This window comes from Prorops nasuta, unplaced genomic scaffold (assembly GCF_024137725.1).
Source record: "Prorops nasuta isolate Cenicafe-Biocafe unplaced genomic scaffold, Cenicafe_Pnas_1.2 PNAS00003, whole genome shotgun sequence".
Taxonomy (NCBI): Eukaryota; Metazoa; Arthropoda; class Insecta; order Hymenoptera; family Bethylidae; genus Prorops; species Prorops nasuta.
This window is the reverse complement of record NW_027116800.1, coordinates 1,289,657-1,307,214: the sequence shown is the minus strand read 5'-3', so window position 1 is coordinate 1,307,214 and position 17,558 is coordinate 1,289,657. Positions and strand designations below refer to the sequence as shown.

The 17,558-nt window shown below is 40.5% G+C and overlaps 1 protein-coding gene across 6 annotated transcripts in view; it reads right to left on the bottom strand.

Moving 5' to 3' along the window:
* Positions 1-17,322, bottom strand: part of KCNQ (KCNQ potassium channel) — a 32,913-nt gene extending 15,591 nt beyond the window's left edge. For 3 of the 6 annotated variants that reach the window (XM_066747145.1, XM_066747147.1, XM_066747146.1), the window contains exons 1-9: positions 13,989-17,322; positions 10,829-11,408; positions 5,650-5,740; positions 4,867-4,993; positions 4,031-4,206; positions 3,749-3,889; positions 2,950-3,060; positions 2,622-2,828; positions 1,170-1,190 (exon numbers count right to left, since the gene is read on the bottom strand). In XM_066747145.1, the coding sequence (XP_066603242.1) occupies positions 1,170-1,190; positions 2,622-2,828; positions 2,950-3,060; positions 3,749-3,889; positions 4,031-4,206; positions 4,867-4,993; positions 5,650-5,740; positions 10,829-11,408; positions 13,989-14,310 (1,776 nt within the window). In that variant the 5' untranslated portion in view covers positions 14,311-17,322. The remainder of the gene's footprint in view (positions 1-1,169; positions 1,191-2,621; positions 2,829-2,949; positions 3,061-3,748; positions 3,890-4,030; positions 4,207-4,866; positions 4,994-5,649; positions 5,741-10,828; positions 11,409-13,988) is intronic. The other 3 variants (XM_066747148.1, XM_066747150.1, XM_066747149.1) reach the window with 1 other exon arrangement.
* Positions 17,323-17,558: the final 236 nt, after the last annotated feature.

The window sequence follows — 17,558 nt, the reverse complement described above, 5'->3', positions numbered from 1 at the left end:
AAAATAAATAATTTTTATTATACACAGGAGTATAATAAAAGCTCTGATTCTCTCGTACAAAGAGAAGAAAAGGGTACACGACAGAAGTTTACTGATAAACGCGAGTGAAAATTTAATTGAGAAAACTTTTCGTGTTTGAATCAACGCGAGTCAATTTTTTCAACACACACACACACACACACACACACAATAATGCAATATTTATATCTTAATATTCTTGTTGTTGGTTACGCGACGACTCGAAAGCACGGACGAGAAAATTTTTATAACCAAGTGTTTCCTTATTACTTTTTAGTTAGAATCGACTCTTGTTTGGTTGTACTCTATCATTTTTGGCCCACCCTATATACGTATACTATATACACAAAGTACGTAAAATTGCAGGCGCATGCACATACACAAATTGAATTGCAGTGTAAAGACGTATACTCTATGTGGCATAGCAGAACATTGATCTCTTTTTTGTTATTTGTTTTATCTTTGTCAAGCGTAGGGATTAAATATGGTAATAGTGAGGTACAAGATTAAAGACACAGATTTTATAAGGAAATGGAAAACCATGGTAAATATAATTTCTTCTCTGATCAAATATGTACTGTGACTATGCCTTGTAGAAAGGGTGAACTAAATTCCTTTTAAGCAAAAAGTTATCAAGCGAATTACTTAAATCCTTATAAATATTGTGTCGCTCAGAAATATGGACTTCAATTGGCTAGCTAACGCTAATCAAGAATATTCAAGTAATGAGCTAAAGTGAAAAGGGAAGATAAAGAGAGAGAGAGAGAGAGAGAGAGAGAGAGGAGAGGGAGAAGCGAGAGAGCTTCGCTATTGAAGTTTAAATTTTCAACTCATGCTAGAATATTAGAATGATTTAAGTCATATATATATATATATATACAAAAAAATTTTTACTGGATAAAATAGAAATGTAAACATAAAAGATTGAATATTCTTTCTTTAACGTACACATCGACGCATATTCAATTAGCAGTGATTGCAACAAGTCCATTTGTATATGCGTGAGAGTTTGGTGACCTTGATTTGAATTATAGTATAAGTAGTATATATATACCTATAAGTAAGTCTGAATGTGTAAAAAAGTGATAATTTAAAAAAGAATAAACATGCAAAAGAGTAAAAATCGAAATAAATGGAAACCATTTACATACCATCTTCTTTACACAAATCAACTGAAATATATTAGGCATATTTTATCATTATTGGCCCTGGTGAGGAAACAATGTTTGTTAATTTAAACGAGAAGAATGGAAAAATAAATGCTCGTACATTTTGGCAGCAGATGCATTTTTCTCCTATTTCGTCGAGAAGCGATTTTACTTTGTTAAACACCAGGAAATGTGCTGGTTAAGGTCATAAGCAATACCGAGATAATATATACCTATTTTTTATGAAATAGAAATTAATTACTTTGTGCTGTAGACATCATTCTGCTAAGTGATTTGCATAAAAGTAACAAAACAAATTCGATCAACTTTTTAAAGTAAACCCATTTCTCAAGATGTTGTAAGCTCTCAGCTTCTAATGAATAATTATTATGGGTATTATCAATTATTAAGTACTTATAAAAAGCATTAATATAAACCTAAAATTTTAATAAGGATAGTATATAAATAAATATAATGGATACTAAAATATTTAAAGCATAATAAATGGTAGCTGTGTGAATTTGACGAATATAACATTTACGGTCCAACAAATTTGAGTGTGTTTACATAGACTGAAACTCATAAATTTATCATTCCAACTGAAATTATTGTTTAAATTAAACATGAAATAATTGAAAGCAAACCTATTTTTGCATTGAAACGCGAATGGTGGACACAATAAAAACAACATTAAAAATCTTTTCATTGACTTATAATATACAGTGTGTCCCAAAAAACTTGAATAAACAAGAAAACAACAGGTATACCTACGGCTACCTAAATTCGGGAACACACCCCATGTATAATACAAAGTTCATGTAAGCATGTTTGAATCGCAGAAACAATGACGAGCAACACTCAAAAAAATACCAACGATTAAGATTAGGCATCTTTATATATATATATATATCTTGCCACCATCAACGGTGCATTAAAAACACTGAGCAGAATCGACTTTCTTCGTTTCGCACTCATCCACTGCCAAATAAACGCTAATTCAACATAGCATATTTGCTAATTATTGTACACAGAGTATAAGTATACACAAAGTAACGACTGTCTTAAATTCACAAGAACATATATCATAAAATAATCGCCTCTACTCTGTACTCTTATTTAAAATCCTTCATAAAATATCGTTTATCGTACTCCAAAATTTATCTATCTCTTATGAAATTTTCCAAGAGAAAGAAAACAGCTCAAGTAACGTCGCGAAGAGGCAATAGGAAGAATGAATTGGTACGGATCGGTTCGATAAAATACCTTGAATGCGTGTGTCGCGAAGGATTACGATTTTACGCTTAACTGGATTCCGCATGGTAATAAGACGAAGAGGAGCATATAATCTTTCCGATCGATTTAACGTTCAAGAACATTGTAAGCAGCTAAGAACATCAACAGTCAACAGCTAATATCTACCGTCTCGCCTGGGAATGTAAACATTGATCTCCTTACCTTTCCAAGGGGTGTCGAGGGCTGGCCAGCAGGCGCAGGATCCTTGATGTAAATATTCCAAGTAGCTACGCTGTTTATTGCTTTGTCGGCGGCGTAACACCTCCATAAGCACTGGATCAGCATCGCTGCTGCTGGTATTTGACGATTAAAATGTTTCTGTCGTTGTTTTTGTTGCACCTTCAGTGCGAAACCCGAGCCCAGTATACCCTGCAACAATCACGATTACTTCTTCAGCATGGGCCCTCGAAAACGACCACTCGTCGAGTTCTCCTTCAATTTCGCATCACGCTCCACTGCTCTCGAGATACATATATTTAAAAATACTTACAGCTGGAAGTGCGAAGAACGATATGGCGAACACGCTGAAACACGAAGCTACGATTTTTCCCATCCACGTTTGAGGAACGGTGTCCCCGTAACCTATCGTAGTTACGGTAATCTGTGTCAATGATAAAAGCACAAATTTTTTGTTTTATTTTTTCTTCTCTTCTTTTACAACTGGGATTTTATAGGCTTGAAAGGGGCTGATGCGAGGAAACGAGCGGGAATATTAGCGAACGAATATATGCTTTGAGAGACATAAATCATTCGAAAAATTTGAGGAGGCATTAACGCGATTCGCTTAGACCCGTTATTCCATGGTAATCCTGAAATTTCGCTCTGATGCAGATGCGACACGTGTATTAAAGTTCTGTCGGGTGGCAGACGGAGATTTAGTCTGCTCAAATTAATAGATCCTGTATTAAAGCATCAGCGGTAACCGTAATACGAGGACTAACTTTGTCCGATCTATACGCGTTTTCGATAACAATAAGACAAAATTTAATTCTTTAGTTTTATCGATACTCCATGCAGGAATGTTTTAAGAAACGATTAAAATTTTACGTTCGCTTCATCAAGAATGCTATATTTTGCGTCACGCACTTGGCAAAAATTAACAATTTTAATAACTCGATAATTATTTGCATTGTCGTGGAAAGTACCAGAGGAAGGATATTCCTAAAAATAGGTTTACAATACCCCCCATCCCCTCCCCCCTCTCCCAAGGAAGCATGCGAATATCGATACACCCTGTGTATACAAGAATATTTTCTCCTTTTGCTATGACACTCCATGGCGATACTTACGACACCCCACCAAAGTGCATCGGCGTAACTGGAAAAATCTGCTCTTCCATCGGGGCCAACCGCGTCTTTCTCAGCGAGATACACAAAGTAGCTGCTGAAGATAAGACCCAAGAAGCCGATGTACAGCGTTGTTATCAACTCCTACGACATTTCACAAATGCATACAGTAATTAACGAAGGATTTCACGGTGAAATAATGTCAACTTGACTATAATCACAAAAAGAATTGTACGAAGAGTATATATCATTCCGATTAAATAAATAATAAGAGAACTATCTTACTTGTCGATGTATAAAAACGACGGAGCCGAGGAGGCGCCACGTGCCACCTTGACGATCGACGTGAAGCATTCGCAGAATCTGCAAAAACCGAATGCCTCTGATGGCAGAGGTGGCGAAAACTTGTCCATTGCTACCCACGGACAAAACTACCATAGATGCAACGACCACGATTAAATCTGAAAAAAAATAGCAAGTTATGAGAATTTGTAAAAAAAATAAGGGAGAAAACTGAACGGTCTATACTCGTGACATTTTGTAGCTGTTGCATAATGCTATATATATAGCTACACGCTGGGGTCCTCGTAGGTTCGCAATAATTTCACAGGGATAGATTGGTATTTCATAGCCTCCCCGGGGATATCCTCACCTTTGCGACATTTTTATATCCCGCATGGGCCCGTGAATCGAAACAATGCTCCAGCAGAAAACTACTGTCTACGCGCGGACTGATGTTTTATTTCGGCCTTGTTTGAGTATTTCGTGAAAATTGTTACGACCCTACCACGCGTTAACTTTATCCGAACGCGACGCGATTGCAGAATAATTAACGTTTTGATTGCAATCGCTCATGCGAGAGAATTATAATGCGATGCATTTATATTATATATATATATATATATATATGTGTGTGTGTATGTGTGATGATTTTTATCAAATTGTTCAGGGTTATTGATAATAGACTTGAAGCAGATATATATGTAGATGATACCGTGCCTATAATTGCTTTTCGCGCACAAAGAGAAATTATCATGCAGCTTTCATATCGAGATTTGCGATTTGCCTATATCGCGAGGGAATAACAGGGAATACAGTATTAAGCGATTGGCCATACTCACCTATAATACAAATTGGTTTCCGTATGAATCGCAGTCGACCACAGCAGCCCATGTATTTCGATCTGCAGCCGGCACTCCATAATCTCACCAAGTACTCCACGCCAAAAAATACTACCAGACATATTTCCTGTAGGAGCAAGTATAATCCTTTTTGTTACGTTATCTCTCCTGCCTTCCATCAACATTTAATCTTTTTTATAAGAAAAAAATCCTTCAGCCTTCAACCCCTTCGACTCGGAAAATCTCATTAAAATCGTTTTATACATTTTTCTTCCACTTTGCATAAGAATATTACAATTTTTACTCCTCTATACGTAACTACGTCGGTTGTGAAAGAACGCGGCGGTCAAAGTTTCAGCAAAAACTTATATACTTGTATAACAACTCTACGGTATATACTGTCGAGTGAACGAATAAGCTGACGAGAATCACAATAATTCCTCGATCATGACCAACTTTCCGAGGATCGTTAAAAATTTCTTTCAACTTTTCAGACACCGTCAATATGAAATCATGGGGTTTCTATATAAACGATATTTAAACCATTCTGTTGAAACGTGAAAAATAAATGAAAGTGAATCGAAAGGTAAATCCGGTTATGTATAAGGGAGAAGTAAGAGAGTTTAAATGAATTTTCGTCATCTCGTCTGGCTCGTAAATAATTAACGTCCGACATATTTCTACTTTATTCACTGGTCAAACTACAATCTCCTCTCTATCGATATAGGAATAAAAATTGTAAAATCTCTTAGGATGCTGCGGTAATATACTCTCTAAACTCACCATCCAAAATAGGGTTTCGTTTGCAAAATTACTGTATTGCTCTATCGTTGACAAAACACTAAATATGAGGCACACCAATACCACCATGAACCTGAAAATCAGAGATTGCGATAAATAAAGTCTCGTATAATAATTAATTAGCGTGAAACAGCTGTTTCCGAGCCAACCAAGATCTTATTTTTTTCCGGGGGGCGTTATTTATAATTAAATCGCGTGGCAAGTGCTCGATGTAAGATTCGCGTGTAATACCGTAGACGCAGGAAGGAAAAAGATAATCTGCTCGTGTCCTGGCTACCGTAATCGTACCATGAATCGTAAACTAGAATTAATTAAACGCACACAGTGCAACCACTTAAATTTCAAAGCACACAGCAACAACCTCTTAATATGCACATAAATCTAACTGTAACTTTTCCTCGGATTTCACCTTTCCTCAATCTGATTTTCGAAAAATCAGAAAAATCCTATACTCGCAGTTTGTCTCGATAAGAAAGTCTATTTTTGTTTTCACAACTTTTCCGATCTGTATATTTCGTTCTTTCAAATTGCATCCTGCCGACCGTAGCACAGTTTCTTGGTAAGGCGAAATACAAAGTTGGAATAAATGATTGCATTGTGGAATCTCTTCATGCAAGGCTATCTTGTGCCTAGTCCAGACCGGTGTAGTGTAATTATTGGATAGATTGCTAGAAGCTTCACGACTTGACTGAGTGAGATGAACGTTACAGCGGAGAGATTAGGCTAAAGATTTGGCGAACCAGCATAAATATCAGTAGTGCAATTCTATAGATTATGGTAATTACTGTTTGCAAGGTCACTGCTGCGCGACCGCTACCTTGCCAAGGATGGCCCACAAAGTGTATTTGCTTCCGTAAGAGTAACATTATCGATTCTTTGTAAGCTGCAAAGTACAACTCTAGACTATTATTCGAAATAATGCTTTCGTTAAAGTATGCATACTGAGCTTAACAGATGGCCTCAGCCAACTTTCCACGACAACGGAAAACATCTATTTAACTTTCTCGTCTCCTCTATACACACGTACATTCGTACATATCTAACAGGAAACTGAATAATGAACGATTTGCGAGGCATCATAATACATATAGCAACACAGAGCAACGTAATAATGCAGGCATAAAATTTCCTATTGAATACAACAACGTCATAACTCCAAAACAAGCACAATTCAGTTATATCACAATCAGTTAAATTTCCCCCAGCTTTTAATTACTATCCTCGTAAATTTTAATTCAAAAATCCACTACATTTTTATCGCCATATCCCCGCAACAATAATATGCGGGAATTTTTTAGATTTTTTCTCAAATAACAATTAAACGAGTGATCTCAGTCCAGTCGAAGTAATACATTCTCTATATGTATTTGCAGATACAATTGAACTGATAGTTGATCTTAATTTTGACAGTAATTTCGAAATGATATTTCTCGACTCGTGCCATTGTGGTATATGTGCACATATATCCAATGAGAGATACGTTTCGCTTTGGAAATTAGCATATTAACCGGACTAAACGGATAGGGGAATGGTTGCATGAATCTGAAACAACAAGGCTAGTTGTTCGTCCAGCCTACCAGTTTATAGATAACGAAGACTGACACGTATGATTATGCTGGAATATGATTAGCTATCCGTTAGAGAAATGAAATCTGATATAGGAATATATCTGTTGTTTAGCAGAGAGAGAGAGAGAGAGAGAGAGAGCACGCTTTATACGCACTTAATTGTATAGGATGGTTAAAAAGCAATAGCTATTAGATGGTTGCTGGTGGCGAGGAAGAGGAGGAAGGGCACTGCAGCAACACACAAGATCGTATGGAATAGCTTAGGATGGCGTGCCAGTGGTCTATAATTCCTCCGCACACCTTGAGGCGCTGCAGCCGTGGGTCACCTTGATCGACCCACTATGATAATTGTCCCAAGTGTTTCTTTTTTCTCCCCTTTTCGGCCAGCTATCGCCATCAGGAGTATCCGGCCACTCCAACACCCACAACGTCTGTTTCTCTGGCCACTGTCAAGGAGCCAAGGGCCCACACGCGAATTATCGATACATACCACACCGTTCAAGGCAAAATCAAAATAAATGTTCGAGCTTCATCCGCAAAGCCGCGATAACCCAAAGACTTTGCACGATGTACGAGTGGAACGCTCCTTCTATTCCTTCGCGAAGGCCTCGAGCTTCCAAGTAACGTAATAGCTACCTATCAGGAAACAATTTTAAAGCCGAGAGACCAGTCGAATGGCCACATAACGGGTGGTCCCTCGTCCAAATCATATTTTCAATTAAATCTCCCCCTGATTTTCCCTCCTACTAGATTCCATCCGATTTCAAAACGAATTCAATTAATTTCCTATAATTACCAACCGAGTTTGATCAACGCTCATCCTTTAGAGCGATATATATATAGGTAATGCTGTGCAGCTATAGCCTATACCAGAATTTTCCTATAGGCATAAGTGGAATTCGAGATCTCGACAGTATTATATACTAGCATCACGATTAGAACTCGCGCTTTATTTAGCACGGACATACCTATTCGCGATACGAATCGAGAAATGTCATAATAACAGTGGCACGCAAATATCTTCGATATGTATATGCTTGTTATTCGTATCGAACCTAATAACACCCTACTATTTATACTCTTGAAAGTGGAGCGCAGTGTGCTATATACTATAAAGCTCTTCTTATTAACCAGAGCTTCTTTAATCTCCAAGTATCACGTGTGCTGCATACTTGGTCTCATAAACACAGTGTACCATTTTTGCCAGACTGAATAGTTCGTTGTTTATATATCTGGCTTTCTCCATTATAAATGCTCGGATTTAGCTAAAAACGGTGTATCTCGTTCTAGTGGCTGAGTATGCCTGAAACTAAACGTGAGGTTTCATTATAAAGAATATCACAGTACAATGAGTAATAATTTTAAAAGGTTGTATCATATATACGATTTATATTAAAAAAATTTGTTAAAATGTGCGCAGCATAACGTTATTCTTTATTGTATCATCGTTTTACAGCGTCGAAAGGAGGAAATCAGCGAATTTTTCATTCTGAGATGTTATTTATGTTTGCTGGATGCAAACAAGTGCAGTTGGTGATTTCATTAACAATAGCTTAGGTTTCAGCTAAATAATGCCATTAGACTGATTAATTCAAAGAGGTTATGGAGTAGCCACTTGGTTCCCAGTACCCCGAGGGCTTATAACGACTGCTTCGTGTTTTCCACTCTATTCAATAACGCAGTCGAATGTTTCTCGATGATAATTAAAATTAGATATCTTCACACTTAAACGATCATTTCAATCACTTCTTGCTATATATATAAATACAAAAAAAAAGAAGAAGGACATTTCAACGAGCAAAATCTCTTTAGGACTATATCATTTTGCTTTCCGATTTTTAATTTCCAACTATATAGCATAGGAAGAGCGACGGGAAATTTGTAATTTTCTTTTTTCAGCTGCGCATTTTCAATAGGAGCCCTGAGGGCGTTCCTTTGAAAGTAAAATAAATGCGGGCATGTAAATTTTCATTGGGAGGAGAAAAATGGATACACGCTTCCGGAAATGAATGGCATGTTCGACGCAGCGACAGAAGCATCGAATGCAAAATGAAAGACACTTCCGTCGCAATTTCCGACCGTGGCATTTCGCGTTCTCAAAAGTTCGATAGCACACGGCTTATTATCGGAAGGGCCGCGTCGTCGCCACGCGCTGCTCGTACCTTGCAAACTGCTATTTATATCGAATTGGCTAAAAGCACGAGAACTCCACTCTCGAGCTTGGCATCTTACAGTATTGGAAAACAATGGAGCTCATTGAACGACGACGACGACGACGATGCCGAAAACGGTAAATTATGCGAAGCTATAAGTTCAAAGTTCAGCCAACTTGAGTAAACTCATTGAAACGACGAGCGTTGACACCAGTCGTTGCATTTGTCCAACGACAATTATATATATACGACAGGATTTGCGTGGCAAAACGTGCTTGAAGAAAATATAGAGCCGAGCTTATATTTTTAGCAGCCCCCACTTTCTAATTGATAGACCGCGTATATACGTGTATGATAATACGTATAGAGTAGGTTGTGGCAGGCTTGTTTTTTCAACGAGCAAATTTCGATGGCGTTGTTGTAAAGGCTAGTCAAGAAGAATAATCCGCAAATCGATCGCTAATGCAGCTCGTTTACTCGGACGCCTTTCGATAATAACGATGAATTATTAAAAAAGCTTACACAGGACCGGCGCTGTAGCAACAGCGCAGAGTGGCAGCAGCCGTGGAGCGAGTTGAAAAGCAGCCAGTGAATAATGCACGTCTGATTCTGTGGATAGATGGTACCGGTGGGTATATATATGCATTAATCCATACACATATATTATCGATCAAAAAATGAGTTTACGTCAGGAGGCAGCTAACGAGTTACTTTCTTCGACCACTCTGCGGATTCTCTCGACTCATCAACGACGAGTTCCACTTTGCACGCGAAACACGTAAATCTCTCGCTCTCCTCTCGTCATTCCCCTGCAAAAACTCCGAGACTCGATTCAGCCTCCGACAGACCGGCGACGCGACGGGTAACGCGATAAAATCCATTCGTGTTGCTGAAATCGATCAATCATATACCTTGGACGAATTAATATCTCAAATTGAAAATAGAAAACCAAGATAATATTAATCCTGTAGTACGTAATAAGATTTTCAACCGCCTCTATTATCGGGAGATGTTATTATTATGCTTCGTAGAGAGGAAGCTGTGGTAGGATATTCGCGAGGCAAGTGTGTTCTTGCTTCGGAAGAATCATCGTGTTTCTCTCGCTTGGCAGGAGGAGAGAGACTTGGGAGAGAAAGTATAGTGCCACTCGAGAATAAGGGCTCTCGGGCAACGTGTTCCAAAGAGGATGGGAGACCAAGGTCCTGGATAAAAGTATAGTGTATAAGCCTGTAGTGTACTCGTTCAATGGAAACCATCCAATCTTGAAAGAGTCGCGCAGCGATATTTTGATATGGATCGATTCGATGATGTTGAATGACGAGGGGAAGAATCGGAAGATGATCCAGTATACAGGGATGAAGCATCGCATTTAATTATCTGCTTATAATGAAGATGTTTTATCGGAAGAGATGAGTGTTATAATCGGGTCGGGGTACTCACACAGTGAAATGGTAGACGAAGCAGAGCCAGCCTCCAGGATGTTCTAGGAACACGTAGAGTCGCTCTTGGAAGGTCTTGCCCTTTTTGTGATGGAACACGTACTTGGCCTTGAAGGCCTGGTCGATGGGCAGGTAAATGGGGTAATAGGGATCTGGAACACCGGCCACTTGATCGGGGCTCGGTGGTTCTTCCTCTTCCTCGGCTGCATCGAGGCCATTGTCGATGATGTCATCTTTGCCCTTTTTCCTACGGTGCTTCCGCTTCATGGGAGTTGGTACCCTTTTGTGGTGCGCCTCGCCGAAGCGGGGCGAACGAAAACGACGTAGAAAGGTGAATTTGCGACTAGGCGAGGCTGGCTCCTCCAGAGGACCGTTGTCCTCGGTGTCCTCTGTCTCGCTTCCCTCCTTCAGCGCCTGACCCTCCTCGGAATCTTGCCCTACGCCGCCTGGTCCTTCCTCGTCACAGCCTCGCAACGCAGCATACGAACTCGCGACACTTCCGCTGCTCCGCTGCTGGACCGCCAGCCTAGAGCATTGTTGGTCCTTGCTTCGTGGAAGACTCTCGTTCCTGTACGCCTCACCTGGACAATCCAGGATTTTCCAAGCTGTCCAGATCGACGCCCCCTGACCAATCCCTTCCTCGTTCTCGATCCTCCATTCTTTTGCTTCTCCATTATATTCCTCTCAATAATTTTCCCAAATCAATGCTCTCGATCTACATCGTTTCATTTAATTCTCTGGACAATTAAAAAACTAACTCGATCCTCGAAATTTCTACAACGATCACTCGTTATTTATTAAACTCTGTTACTCGGCAAAATTTTTCACAGAGGATTCAACGATTCAACGAATCTCCATAATGGTCCTGATCTCTCATTTCAATTAGCTCAATTTAGGAAAGATTTCCCATGAGAGAGATTTGAGTAGGAAATTTTTACGGGTTATCTTTGGTCTTTCGATGGTAAATGGATAAATCGCGATCATCCTCCGGTATAGATACAATTCGAATATTTGATTACCGACCTTTTCAATTTGCAATTCTAACTAGAGAGAACGATCGCGTTTTATTATCTCATCGAGTTATATCCAATAAGAATGAATAGTCATCTGGATGCCTATTCGCGTAGGCTCGTAATAAGCTTCGTTACGTTTCGTGGCCGAGGACTTTTATAACCCGATCGAACCGACCGACCTTGACCGAACATTAAAGAAATTAACGATCGAGATCGCGATCGATATGGCTCGTTAGGCAGTTATGCCACACGAGCAACGGGGTGACGGAACTCGCTGCTGATGCTCGTCGATCGCACGGATCGTCGATTCTAGTCACATGCGTGGATATTCTCCAATAACCTGACGAATCTCGAAACCAAGTTTAAAGCCAAAAGAGAATCTCGCGACTTATCACGGAGGGTCGCGAACGACAAATGCCGGCAGGAAGTAAGAATTATTATGAAAATAGAACGCGATTATGACGTCATCATCCAAAGTTTTAATTGACGTTACCCTGGGATTTCCAGCAGGCTCCAATCTCGTTTTTATTCAAAATTTCTCGCGAATCTTTGCAATGTTTTCACCACTACCGACGAGACGATCTTGAGTGAAATTGGTCTTCGTGATTTGGTTTATATACGGGAATCATCAAAATATACATATATATATATATATATATATATATAAGATCAATGATTATATGTATGTTTACTTACAAACTTGAGGAAGTCTGAGTATTAATAAAGCCGGCTGCAGAGACATAGTCGGAGCAGGATATACGCTGTACTCGCGGGATTCGCATATATAAATCTTCAAGTTAAATACTCAAAGGAACTGATGCAGCTGCACTTATAGTTCCGGAGCTTCCGGCGCTCCGCTATCATTTGCTTCGTCGAGTCGCTTAAAGCCCGAACGACTCGGACTTGGAAATTCTTTGTAAAACCAAATGTAATTTTAAACCGTGAAACGAAATATTCTTCGAGCTAAACTCCGTAATAAACTCGTGCTGGAAATTTGAGCCGCTTGACGTGAACGTGCACTCTTTGATTCTAATGAAGATTTACGGTGACATTTTGTACGTACTATATAGATTTGTGCACTGGACGAGCTAATTCGAGATTACCATACTTGGCAGATAAATAATCTACTAATGGAGTAAAACGTTCAATGAAAGCTTACAGTGGATTTATAGCTATAAGGCATTCCAGCTGTGAATTCTCATGTCTTCACTCCATATCTCGAGGATACGAATACTTGTAGGTCAGAAAATATGCCAGGTTGGGAAGGTCGCGGAATATATATACATATATATGTATGTCCTCTTGATCGATTTATCCACTATTATGAGTCCTATTTAAACGACTCCTCCCTGTTCGAATGCATCGAAAAAAGATTGCAAAATTGCATTGTCACGTATTTAATAGATTTTTCACGAAAATGTGCAAGAGGCTGAAATTGGCATTATATAACCGGAATTTAAAGTTTATAATAATAATACCAGAGTACACTGGTTTTTTTTTTTTTTTTTATTCTTACAACTTCACAATTCTTATATGGTAAAACACCCTGCACCATTCGCTTGAGACCGAGCAAAAATTCCACAAACACATTGCTTAGGTACAATTGTTAATTATTAATTAAGAAATAAGAGTACGTATAAAATTTGCAATCTAGTCTCGTATAACAAATAAAACGAGATCCTCTGGATAATTGTTGTACCTTAATACACTCGAAAGAAATACAAATTAGAGAGTATCAAATGAATGGTTTCTGTGTGTTTGAAAAGTTCAGCTTTCAGTGAACAGAGTCGTATGGAGCATCGAGAATCGAGTAGAGGGATCCGCAGATATTCCTTTTGCTTTGCAAAGTAAAAGCGCAGGAAGAATGAAGCTTCGCAAAGTGTACAAACGGTATCCCCTTTCGGTACAAAGCGAAGGAGCGAACTAGATGAAAGGAGGAGAGAAAAACCGACGTTTCAGCTTTCCAAGAGATCAAGAAAGAATTCAATTGTTATAGTGCGGATTTTAAATGGTAAAGCTGTTTTGCTCGAACTTTAACTTCTTTTCAATAGTACAAATCCGATGATTATTCCCGAAGAGGCAAAGCAAAGGAAGTGGGCTTTTGAAAGATCAGAAGAGCCTGGAAATGAAAATAGGAGTGAGTTCTACCTGCTTGGTTGTATTTCTTAAAGGGTGGATGGGATTGGCAGTTAAGACGATGTTCTTGGGGAAGTTGATAGTGCGAATGACGATGGGAATGTTGATGCTGATGCTGCTGTTGTTGCTGGTTGATAGGTGCCTTCAGGACGCTCAGCACGAGGTCCTCGTGCGATGGCACGATGCGCGTGAGTTGCCGGCTCTGCCGGAACAAGGTTTCCTGTTCGCCTCGATTCATCGCGTAGCCAGGATGTCGACGTTGCAGATAGAATCCTGGGTACCAATCTCGTCTCCCTCGACCTGGTCCGCTACCTAGCATAACAGCTTGCAACATCCCGATGCTATCCCCTTGGCCAGTACCTTCGCTGTTGTTGAACCTGGCGCAGCCAAATCTCTCGGTCTGGCCATGGCACTCAACGACACACACTTTACACTACCAAAACCACTCTCACAATTCAAACACATATGAATAAAAACTCTCAATTCTATCCTCACTCTCTTATCTCACCACTGTATACCAATTCAATCATTTGTCACAAATCACATTGCGAAAATCTTTCATGATAATCATCCAATCACTGTATTTCCCCTCCTGATGCTTTCAGTATAATCGTCTTATACTTTGTTTTCTTGTGTATTTAACGACAGCAAACGTTCCCCTGCCTCCCTCCCATCTCTCTCTCTCTCTCTCTCTCTCTCTCTATTATTATGCCCAACTGATTGCTATATAGTGCACCATTCCGGGCATCGCAGAGTTTCTTCCAGTCAGCTTGCTTTATCAGAGAATTTTTCTGCTCCCTTCTGCTTTTGATCCTAATGTCTCTATATTCGATTGCACCTAATTTCCAAGGGTCGCTCACTCCCTCTTATTCCACCCTGGAAACCTTATGTATGTGTCCTCTCCTTTCCTTCTTCCTCTTTCTCGTTACTTTCACCCTCACTTGCCCCCGAGTTTCTTTTACCCTCGACACGTGACTCCTCCACATTTACCCTGGAACTCCTATTATTTATGACACCTTCGAATTTCAATCTCTCGGCATTTGCCCGCTTCCTCCGTGGGTTTACCCTTCAGCGATATTCCCTTCATCATCTTTACGATGCTATCTCGTGTTCCTTATCGCCAGCAATACCACCCTCTTCACGGTAGGTACACCACTTAGTTCTCCACCAAAGGCAAACCTCCTTTCGTTTCTTTTGTTTCCATCAAACGTATGGTTTCTGTAACTTTCCAAACTCGCATAGGTTTCTACGTTTTAAATATGAATTTTCCTACGTCAATTCTGTCGTAATACTTGCTATTTTACAAGATTTCATTTCCAGAGCCACGGATGGTCTCATGCGAAAAACGATATTAGACGCAGGTAGTTGATGTAGTGGAAAAAGGGGAGAAGAGTAAGAGAACCTTAGTTCGAGGGGGGGGGGGGGAGAGAGAGAGAGAGAAGAGAGGGAGGGGGAGGGATAAAGAGAAAGCAGAGAAAGAAAAATGAGTTGAGCAATTGATTCGAGTCTCTATGGAAATAAATCACTGAATGATCTCCGAACCGTATACTCCGAATTGGACTTGTTTACGAAGTTATTTTTTTCCCTAATAATTGTAGTGATTTTCAAGGTCCCTTTATTGCTTCTAGCAAGACGATTCTGTCAGAGTCGTATCGATCCTCGTCTCAAGTGTTTCTCGCGAATCGTTCCCCTAGGATTGGTCGTTTCGATACGATCGTTCCAAGATGCACTATTGCCTCGTTGAAACTGTTTTACGTTTTATTGCAGTAATGTTCGAGGAATCTACGAACGATTCGGTAATCTTAGATCCATTCATATCGCAATTACAGTCTCGAGGCTTAACATTTTACGTTTAACGATGTATGCAGCTGTTCTCTGACGCACACGACAAGGAGAAAACAGAAGAACATTCTGGATTTGAGCATTTCAACAGCGACTGACTCCTCGCTCGTCGATGGTCCATACACGATGTTTGCACCCTCTCACCTGGAGACCCTCTTGAAGGGACGACTCCACTTGGTTTTCCAGGGCAATCTGGACGGGAATTTTCGCATTCTTGGAGGATCGCAAAGTTTTTTATTGCCAAACACGCGGATCCTTACCGCAGGACTCATTGGGTTGGCGTGCTGGTCGATCCACGGTCTAATCGAGATTCTTGCAAACTTCAGCTCCCCTCCTCAGTAGCCAAGGCATCGCGATTGACACCAGCCAAACGCTCGGCAATTTTTTTCCAATTACTCCGAGATAATACCAGCTTCCAGCTGGAAGAAAAAAAGGATCCTTCTTCGTGCACCGGACCAGACACGTTTCTTCAGTGATCGATCGGTCGAAGGAGAATAAAACGTTGAATGAACATCACACCGGGCCAATTCAACGTCGAGGATTGATCTATATTGGAGTGGATGAAATTTATCGGTTGAATCTTCGTTGATCCACGGCTGGTTCGGAAATTGATTGCTTTTCAGGCGAATCAAAGGGATCCCGAACAACGTTAATTGCCTCGTTAGAGAATTAATTCACGGGGAGTCTCGTTATACATCTGGGGCAAAAACGTTTTTGGAAAGCACAGCATTCGCGTATATGATAAGTGCAAAGGTGAATGGGTTTGGGTATTGTCGATCGGTGGGGGTTGTTGGAGGCCGGCTGTATAAAACCAGAGTGGGAACGGTCGGGTGTCCTTTGACCTTTCGTGCTTGTGCGCGCCACGTTCGCCAAATCCGGGCTGTGCTACTGTCCAATTTTCTTCAACTTCCACCCCCTCCCCTTGCACTGTCTCGAGATTAAATACGCAGTTCCAAGAAGATTACAGCCATTCCTTCGAGTCCAACCGAGTATTTGCCTAGAAATTCTCTCCGCTCGCTCGGATTTTTTTTTTATTCCTGCTGCACAGCTGCACTCTTCGACGTGTATAACACTGTCTTCATAAAGCGCGAGGTCGTCGGTGGAGAACGCGCGTAAGTGGCCATGAAAAGTTTCTCGAGGTTCGAGGAGGAGTCACTGGCGGGGTGGTGGATGTCGTACGTTGCTCCTGTTTTCCACGATTTTCACAAACACGTATGCACACACACACACACACACACACACACACACAGATGCAGGGGTGGAACTCTCAAACGGGATCCGGAGGAATATCGTTGTCACTCGTCTGTGAATATCGATGGAAGGTAGACGCAGAGGTGACGTAAGAATTATCGAGGGGGAAAAAAAGTTTGAAATGAAAAGAGTTTGTCGAAGGTCGAGTTTTCGATTCACTCGGAAGTGGAGGAACCGTTGAATTTTTATTGCGTTTTTGTGTTGATGGCAAGGAGAGGAGGGAGGGCAGGGAATTTTGATGAAGACTCGCAATGCTTCCAGGGCGACAGCCCGCAACCAACTGTGGCTCGCGTCGTCGGCCGGTGATAGCGGTTCGAGGGTGGTTTTTAGTTCGACCAACCACCGCGGAGCTAGGCGGGGGTGGCGCTCCATGCTATTTCAAGGATTAAGGGATTTTCGTACGCCTTGTTCGACTCCTCCACGCGAGACGATCCTTTCTTAGCCAACCCCATCTCTCAACCCTGTCTTTCTTACCACGCAGAGTAGTTA